At 47.2% G+C, this 12841-nt stretch overlaps 1 protein-coding gene across 1 annotated transcript in view; it reads right to left on the bottom strand.

Annotated features, from left to right (window-relative positions):
• The window catches only part of LOC133347254 (ryanodine receptor 2-like), a 323764-nt gene that overhangs the window by 16972 nt on the left and 293951 nt on the right, over positions 1 to 12841 (bottom strand). Inside the window, 6 exon segments of the mRNA XM_061559372.1 lie at positions 2695 to 2829; positions 3325 to 3471; positions 4442 to 4502; positions 10553 to 10680; positions 11573 to 11615; positions 12639 to 12769. Of these exon segments, the coding sequence (XP_061415356.1) occupies positions 2695 to 2829; positions 3325 to 3471; positions 4442 to 4502; positions 10553 to 10680; positions 11573 to 11615; positions 12639 to 12769 (645 nt within the window).

Here is a 12841-nt window from a genome sequence, read left to right as displayed (position 1 = left end):
AACTATACTACAAGAAAGAAATACGTCGTCGACATTCCAACGACGCAGGTCAAACAATGCTGTCCAATTTAAATATTTTATAACGGATTATACCTTTATGAGCAGCCCGCATTTAAATAATGATTGCTGTACGGAGAATGAGACTTGAAATGCCAAGTCCCGTAATGATTGCAAGCGCAGTGCCCGCGTGAGAAGCCGCTGGGGCCAAGAAGAAATCTCCGAGTGTGAGTCACCAATCTCTCCTCGCCGGAGTTATGTAGACATCAACACTGGGCGATCATCCTCGAGCACGTTCTTAAATCCAAATAGGCTCAGGATTTAACTGACATTAAAGATCCCAAGAAACCGAGACAAACTTGATTGCCTGTTGACCACGATGGCGAGATGTTAACAACCTCGCCGGGTATACAGGAGGTCGTGGGTTTGATCCTGCCCCTGACACCTGCATATTTGGAGTTTGCATGTCTCTCTCCCCGTGGTCATGTGGATTTTTATCCGGGTCCTCCGGAATTTCCCTCTACATTTAGAGTCAATATGTGTTCAGAGTATTTGGCTGCTATCAATTTCCACACGAAAAGCCACTTCATTGGGCTATCATTTGTGGCCAGGTCGCTTCTGAAAAAGAGCTATATAGCTCAAGGGGCCTTACCTGGTAAAATCTATAGTTTTATAATAGTTTAAGAGTTTAGATCAAGAACTTATACTGGTTCCAAGGCCTTCTCTTGCGCAGCACCCACTTGTAGGAATGTCCTCATAACCAAACTTAATATTCCAAAGATACCTTCTTTAGCCATGCGTGTTAAGGCCATGAAGCAGGATCACTTTTGCCACAATTGTGATTGCTATAACCAAGCTCCATAATGCCGGAGGCTGCATACACAGTTTTTATTTACATAGATCTGCGATGGATTTTCTTACAGCGTTTCCGATTTGTATTTCAGCACTATTGTCTATTCTGTTGGCAGTCATTTCTGGCGTGGGTTTCGTGTAAATACAATTGCTTTCCGCTCTTGTTAGTTCGATTGCACATTCCCTCCCTGCAATGTTCTGTAACTGCCCACGGTCTAGATCTGTGGACATTCTCGCAACACAGAGCTGAATGGCTCAATGTGAGCCCTTAGCAGCTTAAATAAATGGCTGAGTTAAACGGCCAATCTTGATGCCATTATCTTATCACGGCAAGTAGGAGAGGCGTGTTTATCTCATCACAGCAGTACATCATCTTGACGCCACAGTCACTCAGGTGTATGCACTCTTATTATAGAGACCGATACTCAAAGGCAGTGTTGTGCCGATGCTCGAATGAGCAATGTGGCAGGTCTCATCATCTGCTGACCGACCTGAAATAATGATGGGAATTCCACATTCCCATTGCATGGGCCAGTCTCTGCCATACGGAATTGACCACTCAGCGGTGGAACTTATTTCATTAACACCAGCCAAGGAACTTATCGCTTTTCGACAGCGATTCAAGCATTCTACCTGCAGCAACTCTTGGCAAGACATTGAACGAACATCTTTACACTGTTATTATAACGGAGAACATATCTTAACATTCTCACAGTTCACCATTAATATCATTATTGCAACGGTCAATGAAGGCTTTGTTACACACAACATCTTGGCATAGATCTCCTATTCCTCCGAGGTCTCGTTCGACGCTGTGCGAGTGCAAACTCCAGCTCGTAATTAATACACCTTCGCTTGTATTTACTCCGTAGTGAAGGACGCAGGTTAAATCTTGCTTCACCACATGAATCGTTCCTCGACTGCTCTTCTCAGCTCGAGCGTTCCACCCGTACACCCGCTTGCTCTTTTCCCCTTCACCCTTTCGCGCGACTCTCCTTTTTGCTCAGCCTGCCTGGGGAGTTCCCTCGGCTGAAATCGTGGTCAACGCGTTATCACAAAACGCACCCCCCCCCACTCCACTCCAACAACCCCGAGCCACCACTCTCCTCTCGCTGCCACCCACTCTCGTTACCCCCGGCAATGAGAGACAAATTGGAGACAAAGTGTTGACGTAATCAGTTGCAGGGTAGACAGATACATCGAGGCAAAATTATTCATTGTGGCAAGTGTAATGCCCCCGAGTGGACGTTACTTTTAAATGTCATGCCACCCACTGTTATTCCTCCCGGTTCATTTTCTCTCCAAGCAGACTTGAACTCAGCGGAGCTGCAAATAATTTGGTCTATCATCCCTGGAGCTGCTTATCCACTCTGCCATTTACAATAGCTGGACAAATGCACAATTTCAAAACCGTACAACAGGCATATGCCATTTGGGGATGGGTGTGTGCTATTATGCGATATAATTTATACATTTTATCCGTATAAACTGGGCTGGGCTAAATTACGTAAAAAAAAATTTAAGTAGCTCTTTGTGTTTTTTTTGCACGCAGTCGTTTGTGGCCACACCGAGATAAATAACTCAACTGCCCTCGAGAACACGGTATCCTCAGAGGTCGCCAACATCAAGTTTTTGATCTCCAAAGGTTCTGGCTCAACGATCACAAGTAATTACGGAGCTCAGTCGCCTACCTTCTCAGATACCCCCCCTCCCCACCGCCACCAAGTAGTTTTACATCCGGTGCAATGTCCATCTTCTTGACCCCCTAATGCGCTGTCGCCCCCCCCCCCCCCCCTCCTCGCTCAGCCGAGCGGGACGCAATCCTCGGTGGCGGCGGGGACTCACGGTGAGCATGTCGTTACACTTCATGTCGGGGGCGTCCTCATCCTCGCTCTTGTTGTAGAACTTGCGGAAGAAGTTGAAAGCCACGACGGTGTAGAGGTACACGACCACGGCCAGGAGCCCCACCGTGAGCACCAGCTGCTCCCGACAGGGCCACACACAAACACATTCGTTTGTTCATTCGTTCGTTCGTTCGTTGCTTCATTCATTAATCTGCCATCCGTGTTGGCCTTGTAACTGAATTGAAGAAGGGGAGCCAACAGAACTGAGCACAAAGCTTGCAGGGAGCGTACGATGCCGAGGGCCTCATTACACATTTTCGCTTGAGGCAAAGGTAAAACAAATAAACCTCCAAGTGGCCCAGCAATGGGGAGGCCTTAATCCTGAAGTGGATTGACAAAGGGCTTCAATTATTAAATCACGGAAGGCTTTTATTACATGGCCGTGTGTCACTTAATCCCCCCCCCCCCCCCCCCGCCCGTGTGAACAATTATCTCGGGTAAGATTTTCGCGGTGTCGCTTTTGTGAACGCGACACGATGACCCGATGCGAACACCTGAAAGTGTTGCCTCGTTTAAATTAGCTTAATTCATTTCACCCCAAGCTGCCATCAGACAGCGTCACGAGTCTCACCTGCTTGCCGTTGTGTGTGACGGACGAGAGGATCGTGCGCAGGGTCTTGAAGCCCATGGCGATGTCCAGGAGATGGGCGGCGAAGAAAAAGTTGTTGTAGTGTCCCAGCCCCGACATGGTCATGTACCAGGCCAGGTAGAGGAATGACTGCAGCGAGAAACGGACGCGGACGGACGCACGCACGCCTCCGCTCAGACGCGCAGACCCTGTTGGCGCAAGTGCTGTTGGAAGGGCACCTACTGAGAGGCTGACGAGGCACACTAGGGGGGAGACGTGTCGCTGGCATCGGGCACGTCCGCCCGCCGCACTGGCTACTCGTTCCGATACAAACGATGAAATTGACTTTGCGCATGGGCAGGAATCGAACCCAGGCCTCTTGGGTTATGGCGCAGTTGCTCTAACCACGGCGTCACTGCTCTCACCCCCAACACGAACACACGAACGCACGCACAAACATCTCATTTGACCCCGGTTACTCTTAGGTCAAGGACGCCATGGTGTAGAAGCAGCACGCTGGACTCGTAGTCCAGAGGTAACTGAGTTTGATGGTTGCAACCTTCAGCCAAGTCACTCTATTAGACATTGTCTCTGTTCAACCAGTAAATTACCTACAATGGGATTGTGCTGGGAACCACAACTTCCTCCAAATCAATACGGCCAAGGTGCAAGTCATCCGACTGCAGGGGCATAAGCACCTATTAAAGTCAGCAAAGATAATGTTGGGACCAGCACCGTCATACACCCATTTTGGCTGCCACTCATTTTGGGCATAATCAAACAAAGGCAACGATAACTTTTACGGGTTCTACAACGGTGGCTTGGAGTCAAACCTGGTTCGATAAAGGTGTGGTGCGGAGTACACTTAACCATCGCGGCAGCACTTCCAGATGCACACACACGCACGCACACGCGCGCATGCGCACACGCGCGCATGCGCGTGTGTGCGTGCACGTGAAAAGGGGGCGTTTATTGTTTTAAAAGGAAAGCTGTGCATATGGAACCACTACTTAAGAGAGTTTACGGTGCCATTTAAGATGAAAGCTTATTTAACAAAGGCATCCGATAAATCAATGGGCATGCACGCGTTCTCGTAAGAGGCGCACGATGTGTTACTTACGTTGTCCGTGAACACGACACCCAGCTTCCAGATCTGGTATTTGACATCAATTGAGTTGAGCCTTTGAGATGAGGATAGTGAAAAAAAAACACAACACGCACGTTAAAATCAGAGGGCGCCTGAAAAGCGACCGTAACATTTCTTGAAAATAAATACGAGGAAGAACTCTGGCAAAACATTTCTCTGGATTTCTTATCGACATCTACAGGGTACTAGGCCCACTCAACCACTCATGCACTCACACACACTCAACAACTAACATGGACACACACACACGCACACTCACACCCGCTCGCACACTCACATACACCCCACCCAGACGCACCCACACAGACACACACACGCATGCCCTCAATCTTCAATTCGAAAAATGGAACCAAAACCTAATTTACGTGCAGACTTTTATGAGAAAATGTTGCCGGGGCCAGGTGTTCTCTTTCAGCAGAGTGCACAACGGGCGCGCTGCTTACTCACAGTTTCATTTCACAAAGTCACGCCGGTACAAGAAGCAAAATGCTCTATCATCATGGGACCAATGTCATCATAGTGTATTGTCTTTGTGCTATTTGCCTTTTGGCATCCTCTGGTCTAACACTGGTTGAGACTAGTCCCTAAAGAAAGCTGTCTCTGGTGTAGACCAATCAGTTTTAAAGACAATGCATATATTACCAGAGAATGTTTTTCTTTGCGTGTTCACTACAAGTTTGTGTGGTTAATGCAGATATGATTCCTTGCAAAGAGGCTTCTGTGTTATGTTTTAACACCTTAGCACCTGTTTTATTGCCAGGAAGGGTAAAAAACGTATTCTTATATTCTGACAAAATGCTCTGTCTGCACCGCTTGGTGATGACTGCATTGTCCTTGTGGAACAGAGGGGTGGGGTCCTGAAGGGGCCTCAGAAGGACGCTATGCCAATTGATTTACAAAATGTCCACAACGCAAACCGCACCTCAATGTACCCCAGGGCGGTGGGTGATGGGCGTCACTGGGGGAAAGGCGGCACACTTATTTCATAGAGCAAAACGGACCGTCGGAGGGAGAGGAAAATAGAATATCTTGAGTGTGGACTTGGATAGAGGCAGGGATTTTTTTCGATTTAAAGCTTTCGTGACTGCAGGGATTCATCTTCTTGGTTCTTTCGGTAAAGTCACTTGACCGAAAGAACCAAGAAGATAGAGGCAGGGAGTCAAAAGTACAGGTGGTTCGGAGAAAGGGAGTTCAAGACAATGGGGGCAACAGCGGCGAAAGGGTGACCCCTCCTACTGCGCAAAGGCGGATTTGGGGCTTCGACAGAAAGCCTTGGTTGCTGGAGTTGATAGTGGGTGGATAGGAGTAGAGTGAGATGAGAGGAGCGAGGTAGGAGAGTGCGTGGAGGGAAGTGGAGTGAGTTGAGAGGGGAGAGGCAGGAGAGTGCGTGGCGGGGAGTGGAGTAAGTTGAGAGGGGAGAGGCAGGAGAGTGCATGGAGGGGAGTGGAGTGAGATGAACACGGAGAGGGAAGCAGGAGTGAGTCCATGGAGGATCCTGAAAAGGATGAGAGAGAGACCTTGAAGCTAGTCCGGTAATGGATTTGGAGCTCGAAGTGAGGTTTATTCTGGTGTCTTTCCCCCGTCTTGACATGCGGCTCTGCTGTGTGCAGGGTTCTGTAGTAGACCGATTTGCTTTTTCAGCAGGAACATGTTTAATGTGCAGTCTTGAGAGGGAGACATTTAATAAACAGGCAAGGGGGTTTGTTTAATTCACTAATGAAATTCACATTTCAGCAGCTGACTAGTAGTTCTTGTGGATAAATATTTTGCAAGTGGCATGTGTTATGAAACACAGCAAAACGCGGGCTGGTTATTGACTTCCCCGAGTCTCATCATTAGACTGTCGCCTCTCAAACTAATGCCACGGAGTAACCCAGCGTTTTGTCCAAGAGCTATGACCCACTGCGTAGCCCAAGACTACAAATCAACAGGTCATTCAAAATACACCTCGAGTAATAAGGGGTAAAGATGAATAAAAATGACAATAACAGCAAACCTTGCATGACTATTCGTTTTTAATCAAACTAAATTTGACCGGGTAGGCCTTCATTCACTTTTTACATTCACAAGTCACACAGGGTATGTCCCCCGCACTCATGAATGCGAATTTGCCCAGGTACACCTTAGCTCAGCGGCAATTCCCCGCTGTTGCTCGGCGATTTACACCTTCATCACAAACGAACCCACGCGGCTTCCCAATCCGTCGTCACCAACTGGCCCGGGGAGGTGTAACCCTGGCGACTCGAAGCGGCGGCGACGACGACGACAAAGCTGGACATCCGTGAACAAGAGCTTTATAGCTCATCGGATTCCTCCAGTGTAAATAAATATTCTGATTCTGGACGCGAGTGATGCGAGTGCCTCGGTTATCTCTCTCTCCTCACGGCGTCATTTTTGCCCGCCCGGTCGTCTCCTCTTGCCCCCCCCCCGCGGTTGGTTTGGTTTTCCTTAACAAGGCCGGTGTCAAATCGTCCGCCGTAAACACGGCGCGGGGGGAAACAGCGTCGCTGCCAGGGCGAGCTGGCGTCGCTTCGCCTGGACAACCCTGGACGCGCACACCGTGGCGAAAGGGCCCAGTCGCACGACGGAGCCGCCTAAAAAGCAGCCACTCCATTTCCCCGCGTTGCTAAGTGCCATCCACGTCATCTCGTTAACAAGACGAGCCTGCACTGCGTCCATAACCTCGCTTTTCAGAGCCACGCTATTTGGCGATTGTGATATTCTGCGCTCTGCTTCAGTCCCGGTTCTGATGACATAACGGCCTTCGCCAAGGAAATGTGGAATTGGAGGTGCTCGTTAAATATGGAACGCTGGCCCAACGGCTCCGACCACACGCCAAAGTTGACCCTAACCCAGACGAATGCCGTCCTACGATCGCTTGAGCAGGGAAATACCTTTATCTTGAATTCTGACTGACTCCACTCGTTTTTAGTAGTCTTCTAACGATTCGTGGTGTACAATAATGTTTTGCATAAAATAGTATATTGCTAAAGAAAGGGCTCTGTTCTCACTATGATTGCTGTGGGATTTCTGGACGCTCATTATTTTAATTTCCGCGCTATCATTTCATAACCTGATGTTTCTTGACAGAGCCTACACTCATCGAGTGCACCCATGCCATTGTGATGAATTTCAGAGTTATTTCTGCAGCACCTTCTCCGCGACGTGCACTGTGTATCATATCAGGCTGTGTTGAAGAGGCCGGCATGTTCGACTGGAAAATGTGCGCATGTATGAAGAATGTCTTTATGTATGTATGTTGAACGTCTTTATGTATGTATGTTGAACTTCTTTTGTGCCATACATAGCCAACCATGAAATACATTTTTAATCATGTTTCCTTCTCAGCCGAGGTAACTGAAGCCTTCACCCTGAGATGATTTAAATGCCAGTCCGTGTTACCTCACACAGTGGATAGACCTTGCACAATTACTAATCATTTTTGCTAAAATATAAACGGCGTAGTTACACCGTTAATGCATTCGTAAAGGTAAAAGATAAAGGTGCAGCCCTGCAATTTCTTGCTCACACCACTACAGGGAGCTCTCAAGAGAGCGTTTCTGAAATAAATGTTGGCCTATACTCCTCCACGCTAGAAAGCAGACAACTGTAAATCTCTACGGTAATCGGCTTGAAGCACCGGCGTTTAGGAAAAGTGGTGTTAATAATATGAATTTAACATTTTGCCTACTCATCAATTTGTAATTGAATTGTGGTGAGGTAAAATATTGGTCTCACAAAGATTATAGGTTGTAAATTACAAAATTAGCACCTCTCATCTCATCTTAATGAAGTTTCTAAGTACATTTTTTATTAACCACAAATGAGGGATGTAAAAAGGTAATTTACAGGCTTGTGTATGGTGTTATTAAGTAACGATATAAAAAAAACTCACCACTATCCTCAATGCACACTGCCAATATACCGCGTGGAACACTTCTGACAGCTATTACGCAACATATTTTCATGTGTACACTCTATTCATTGGCTCTTTCAATGGCTGTCAACAGCTCTTGTGGACTAACATCAAATCCACCACTGAGGTTTTTGCGGCCGCGATGTCCCTCTCTCTCTCTCGGGTGTTTTCAGGTTGTACTGCGAGCTGTTTGGCGTCAGGTCCCAACATCTGGAAGCTGAACGGTAAACAACAAAAACTGCTCTGCAATTGGAGCCCCCTACTGACAGCCGGACAGAGGAACAGCACCTATCTTCACCGGAGCAACCTTTAACACAAGACACCCAAAGGCTTCCTCTTCATGTCTCAATGAATCAATGTCTCGTCCTGTCTCTTACCTAGCCAGTAGAAGTTTTTTTTTCAATTATTTATAGAGGCATTTTTACTGTCCTCCACAAGCATAAAACTGAGCTTATCTAAATTATTATTTACAAATAAACACCGGCGGTTGCTGTTTATATTTTTCTTGCATTATTCACAGACTGTTTCACTGTACAGAATGTGCATCTTCGTACAGGCCCAACTCATTTTGCCATTTTCAGACCATTCCGCGATAGGTGTGATGCCCTCGCACATTATGGATGACCTGATAGTCACTGCGTTCATCCTTTCGGTGTGTAAGGGGGCTATATCCGAGACAAGCACACAGACTCGCGCCGCATTTAGCTGCGTGAATGAGTGACCGCCTTCGCTGTTTGGCTAAATGATCACGAAAAAGTCCTCAAGGACATGGCCCCGAGTGATTTAGGAGCGCAATCCTCCCGATTAGCAATGTTGGCCACGTACGGTACGAAGGAAGTTCAACATACATGCAAATAGTGACCAGGGCTATTTATACACAATCATTCTTAGCAAGCCCGTGTGTCGGCTCAGCGCATTGACCCTCCGTGGTCCACAAAACTAAGTACCACTTTACGGTAAGTCAATAGGGAGTGTAATCTGGCGACCTTGGCCCCAACCGTAGTAATGTGGAATTGTTCACCACTAGCTGAAGACCATAATGTAGGTTTATTTGGGTTGGATCACGTAAATATAAATGTGTCGTTAAACTCGCCACCACCTGACGCAGCCAATTAGTAACGTTTGTCACTTAAACAAAACATCCCAATTCGTTACTAGTTCAGCACACGGAGTGTTGGAGAGTAAACCCACAATATTTACAATCTAAGTACGATGTTTCGCCGGTAATTACAACCAGCCTCATCAGGCGACAGCCAGAGTTGAAGCTGGTTGTAATTACCAACACACCGGTGTGCTGAGCTGGTAATGAACTGGCATGTTTTGTTTACGTAACAAACCTTACTAATTGGCTGTGGCGGGTTTAACGACACATTTATATTTACGCAATGTAATCCAAAAAACCTCTATTGTGGATAATATTGGTCGCGAAAGCCTACGTGTTAAACTAGCTGAAGACCACCTATGGTGACCGTTTATGTATATAATTTTGAGATGCAGGCATATTTAGACACTATTTAAATCCGTATTATAATTAAGTTGAGTCTTCCCAGTGCTTATTTGTGCATGAAAATGCTTTTTGGACTTTTATGACTTGACTGAACTGAGACCATAAAAGTGACTACGTAGAATATATAAATTCCATCCTTGGATGGAAGTCCAGGATTGGAACTTAGAATCTCAACAGTGTTGGCTAAATTATATCAACGAGAGCAGACGTCCACCGGAAATACTGGCGAAAAATTACAGTCTGCAGTTTAATTCACCAACGGAGTGCAAGTTGCTTGTGTGTGTGTGCATGCGTGTGTATATGGGGAGCGGTAGTGTAGCGGTTTGCGCACTGCGTTACGAACCCCGCTCATGGCCAACACCAGTGACGATTATCTGAACCGGTCCTGGGCCTCCCCTAGGTCGACTCAGCCTCAATTGAGGACCTAGTGCAATGTGTAAAAACATTGCCACGAGGGAGACAAAGGCGCCCGGGCGTGGTGTTTGCCACCCCACCCCCTCATGTGTCGATCCGGCCTTCACAGGTGCTCGCTAACAGCACTTACCCCAACGGTCTGTTAAAGGCTACACGGGCGATCTTTGTTTTATACGTACATGTTTCATACGTAAACAAACATTTGTACAATTAAAAGCTGACGGTGAAAATCCCAACTGCTGCTTACAGTGCGAAGATGGAGCTTTCCTTCTTGGGCTTCTCATTTCTCCTGCTGAAGTCCAGCGCGGCCATGTCAAGCCCGAGCAGTTCGCTGATGCGGTCACGGCCATAAAATTCACCATACTTGTCCATAACCTAGAAGAAAAAAAATACTCTGAGAAAAAGCACTACATCTCCCTTATCACAATAAATATCTGGCCGGGCGGCACTGTAATCAAAGCGGGACTTTTCATAAGTACAAGGTTGCGAGTTCAAATCTCAGTCATGGCTCAAGCTCAAATCGGCGCGTCATCTCCCCCGGAGCCAATAAAATGAGCACCAAGCCAAAAGAAGACAACCAACAGTGGTCGTCCCACAAAGAGGCTGGCTCACGCCATGGGAAAGTGGAATTTCCCGCCACTGACTCGGGGCCGCCAACGTTGGTTGGACGAGCACGGTCCCATCGCTTGTTTAACTTGACTTGCATTTCGATTGAAAGCTTTCGTGACTGCAGGGATTCATCTTCTTGGTTCTTTCGGTAAAGTTACGTAGAAGGGAAATAATAAAATAATAAAAATGAAACATAATAAAATAATTTTCACGACGTTTCGGCCACAACGCAAGCAACCATCCTCAGGTGAAGAACAGGCCTGTCGGAAAAAACAGCATCTGAAAGAACACTACCAGGCTTGGTAGCGTATATTTAAGCTGGGTTGGAGGGGGAAGAGCGCCTTGACAAAGGAATTGGCATATCAAGAGGAATTTAGCATATTTATGGGAAATGCAGATATGGGATTTCCGACAGACCTATTCTTCACCTGAGGACGGCTGCTTGCGTTGTGGCCGAAACGTCGTGAGAATTATTTTATTATGTTTATTTTTATTATTTTATTATTTCCCTTCTACGTGACTTTACCGAAAGAACCAAGAAGTTGACTTGCACTGAAATTACTAACTGGTGTGGTCTAATTGTGAGGTATTCTGTGCAAAGTTCCAACTTGTCACATCGTGCTCAGGGCTTTGACGCACCGAGTGCAGCAGCGCTCACCTTTCGTTTCACAAACTTGTCCCAGTAGTTATTTGGGAAGGACCTGAAATGCAGAGCGAGCGCACGGTAAAACCATCTCGCAATAGCAGAATCGCCAAGTAATTTCCACGCACAAATAATCAAAAAGCGCAACAGCTGTGCAAGGGAGATAATAGCTACGAGACGAGCCCTAAGTCTGTCAGCGGGAGGGAAAAGAATGGCAGATGGGCTTTCACAGACTGCCACCCTCGCTTGCCAGCAAGTGGCCTAGTGCCAAGCCTATCAGCCAGCCACCATAAGCAACCAATGGGAGTGATTGATACTGTGGGCATTGACATTTAATTCCAATTCCTTTGTCAAAATCTACACACATTGGGTGTTCCTGAATGCCTTCCTATGAGCTAGTTTCAATCGCCCACAAAGGTAACGAGTGAAAACACCTTCCAAAGCACTGCATCAGCTTTGGAAGATGTTTTCTAGATGTCTTAAAATCTTTCTTTGTTCAGGTAGGGCTGGACAACACCTGAAGGCATCTTATACCAAAACGTCAACGCGGTGGTGTGGTCAAACAACTTCCGTGACCGGCAAAGCCACGGAGAGGCCCTTATCTTGCAGTGGATTGGCAAAAAGTTGTAAATTATTGCATAGAAATGAGGCATGCAACACTGCATGTGGATTACTAAACTATTTTTTTTATTTTAATCAGGTAAGGCCCACTGAGAGCTCTTTTCAGAAGTGACCTGGCCACAACCGATAGCTCAACAAAGTGGCTAATCACGTGGGAATGTATAGCAGCCAAATACTCTAAACTCGTGATGTTAATTCTAAATGTGCAGGGAAAAACCAGAGGACCCAGAGAAAAATCCACATGACCACGGGGAGAGAGACACGCAAACTCCAAATATACAGCAGGCGTCAGGGTCAAGTTCGAACCCCTGACCTCCTGTATACCAGGCGAGGTAGTTAACATCTCGCCACCGAGGCACCCCCGTCGTTTCGTTGAACACCCCCGCCGCAATTTCTGCCGATGATCATACTGGGGTGGGCGGCGCACGTGCGCAATCACAGGGATGGGAGTGGCCCTCACGGCGTGTTGATGACGAGGCGGTCCCACTGCCCCTTGATGTCGTCCTCAGATGGCTGCTCTGTGATGTAAAGGCCATCAAACTCCAGTTTGCGTGCCACCTCCTTCTCCCGCTTGAATATCACGAGCGGGACCTGGCGGGGTAGGAGACAAGTCACAGCCTCTGAGCTCGGAGGCAAGCAGCTCGGCTCACAATCCAGAGGGGG

The sequence above is a fragment of the Lethenteron reissneri genome, chromosome 25 (genome assembly GCF_015708825.2).
Source record: "Lethenteron reissneri isolate LAM-NWPU_2019-01 chromosome 25, ASM1570882v1, whole genome shotgun sequence".
In the NCBI taxonomy this organism is placed as follows: Eukaryota; Metazoa; Chordata; class Hyperoartia; order Petromyzontiformes; family Petromyzontidae; genus Lethenteron; species Lethenteron reissneri.
This window is presented reverse-complemented; position numbering and strand designations above follow the sequence as displayed.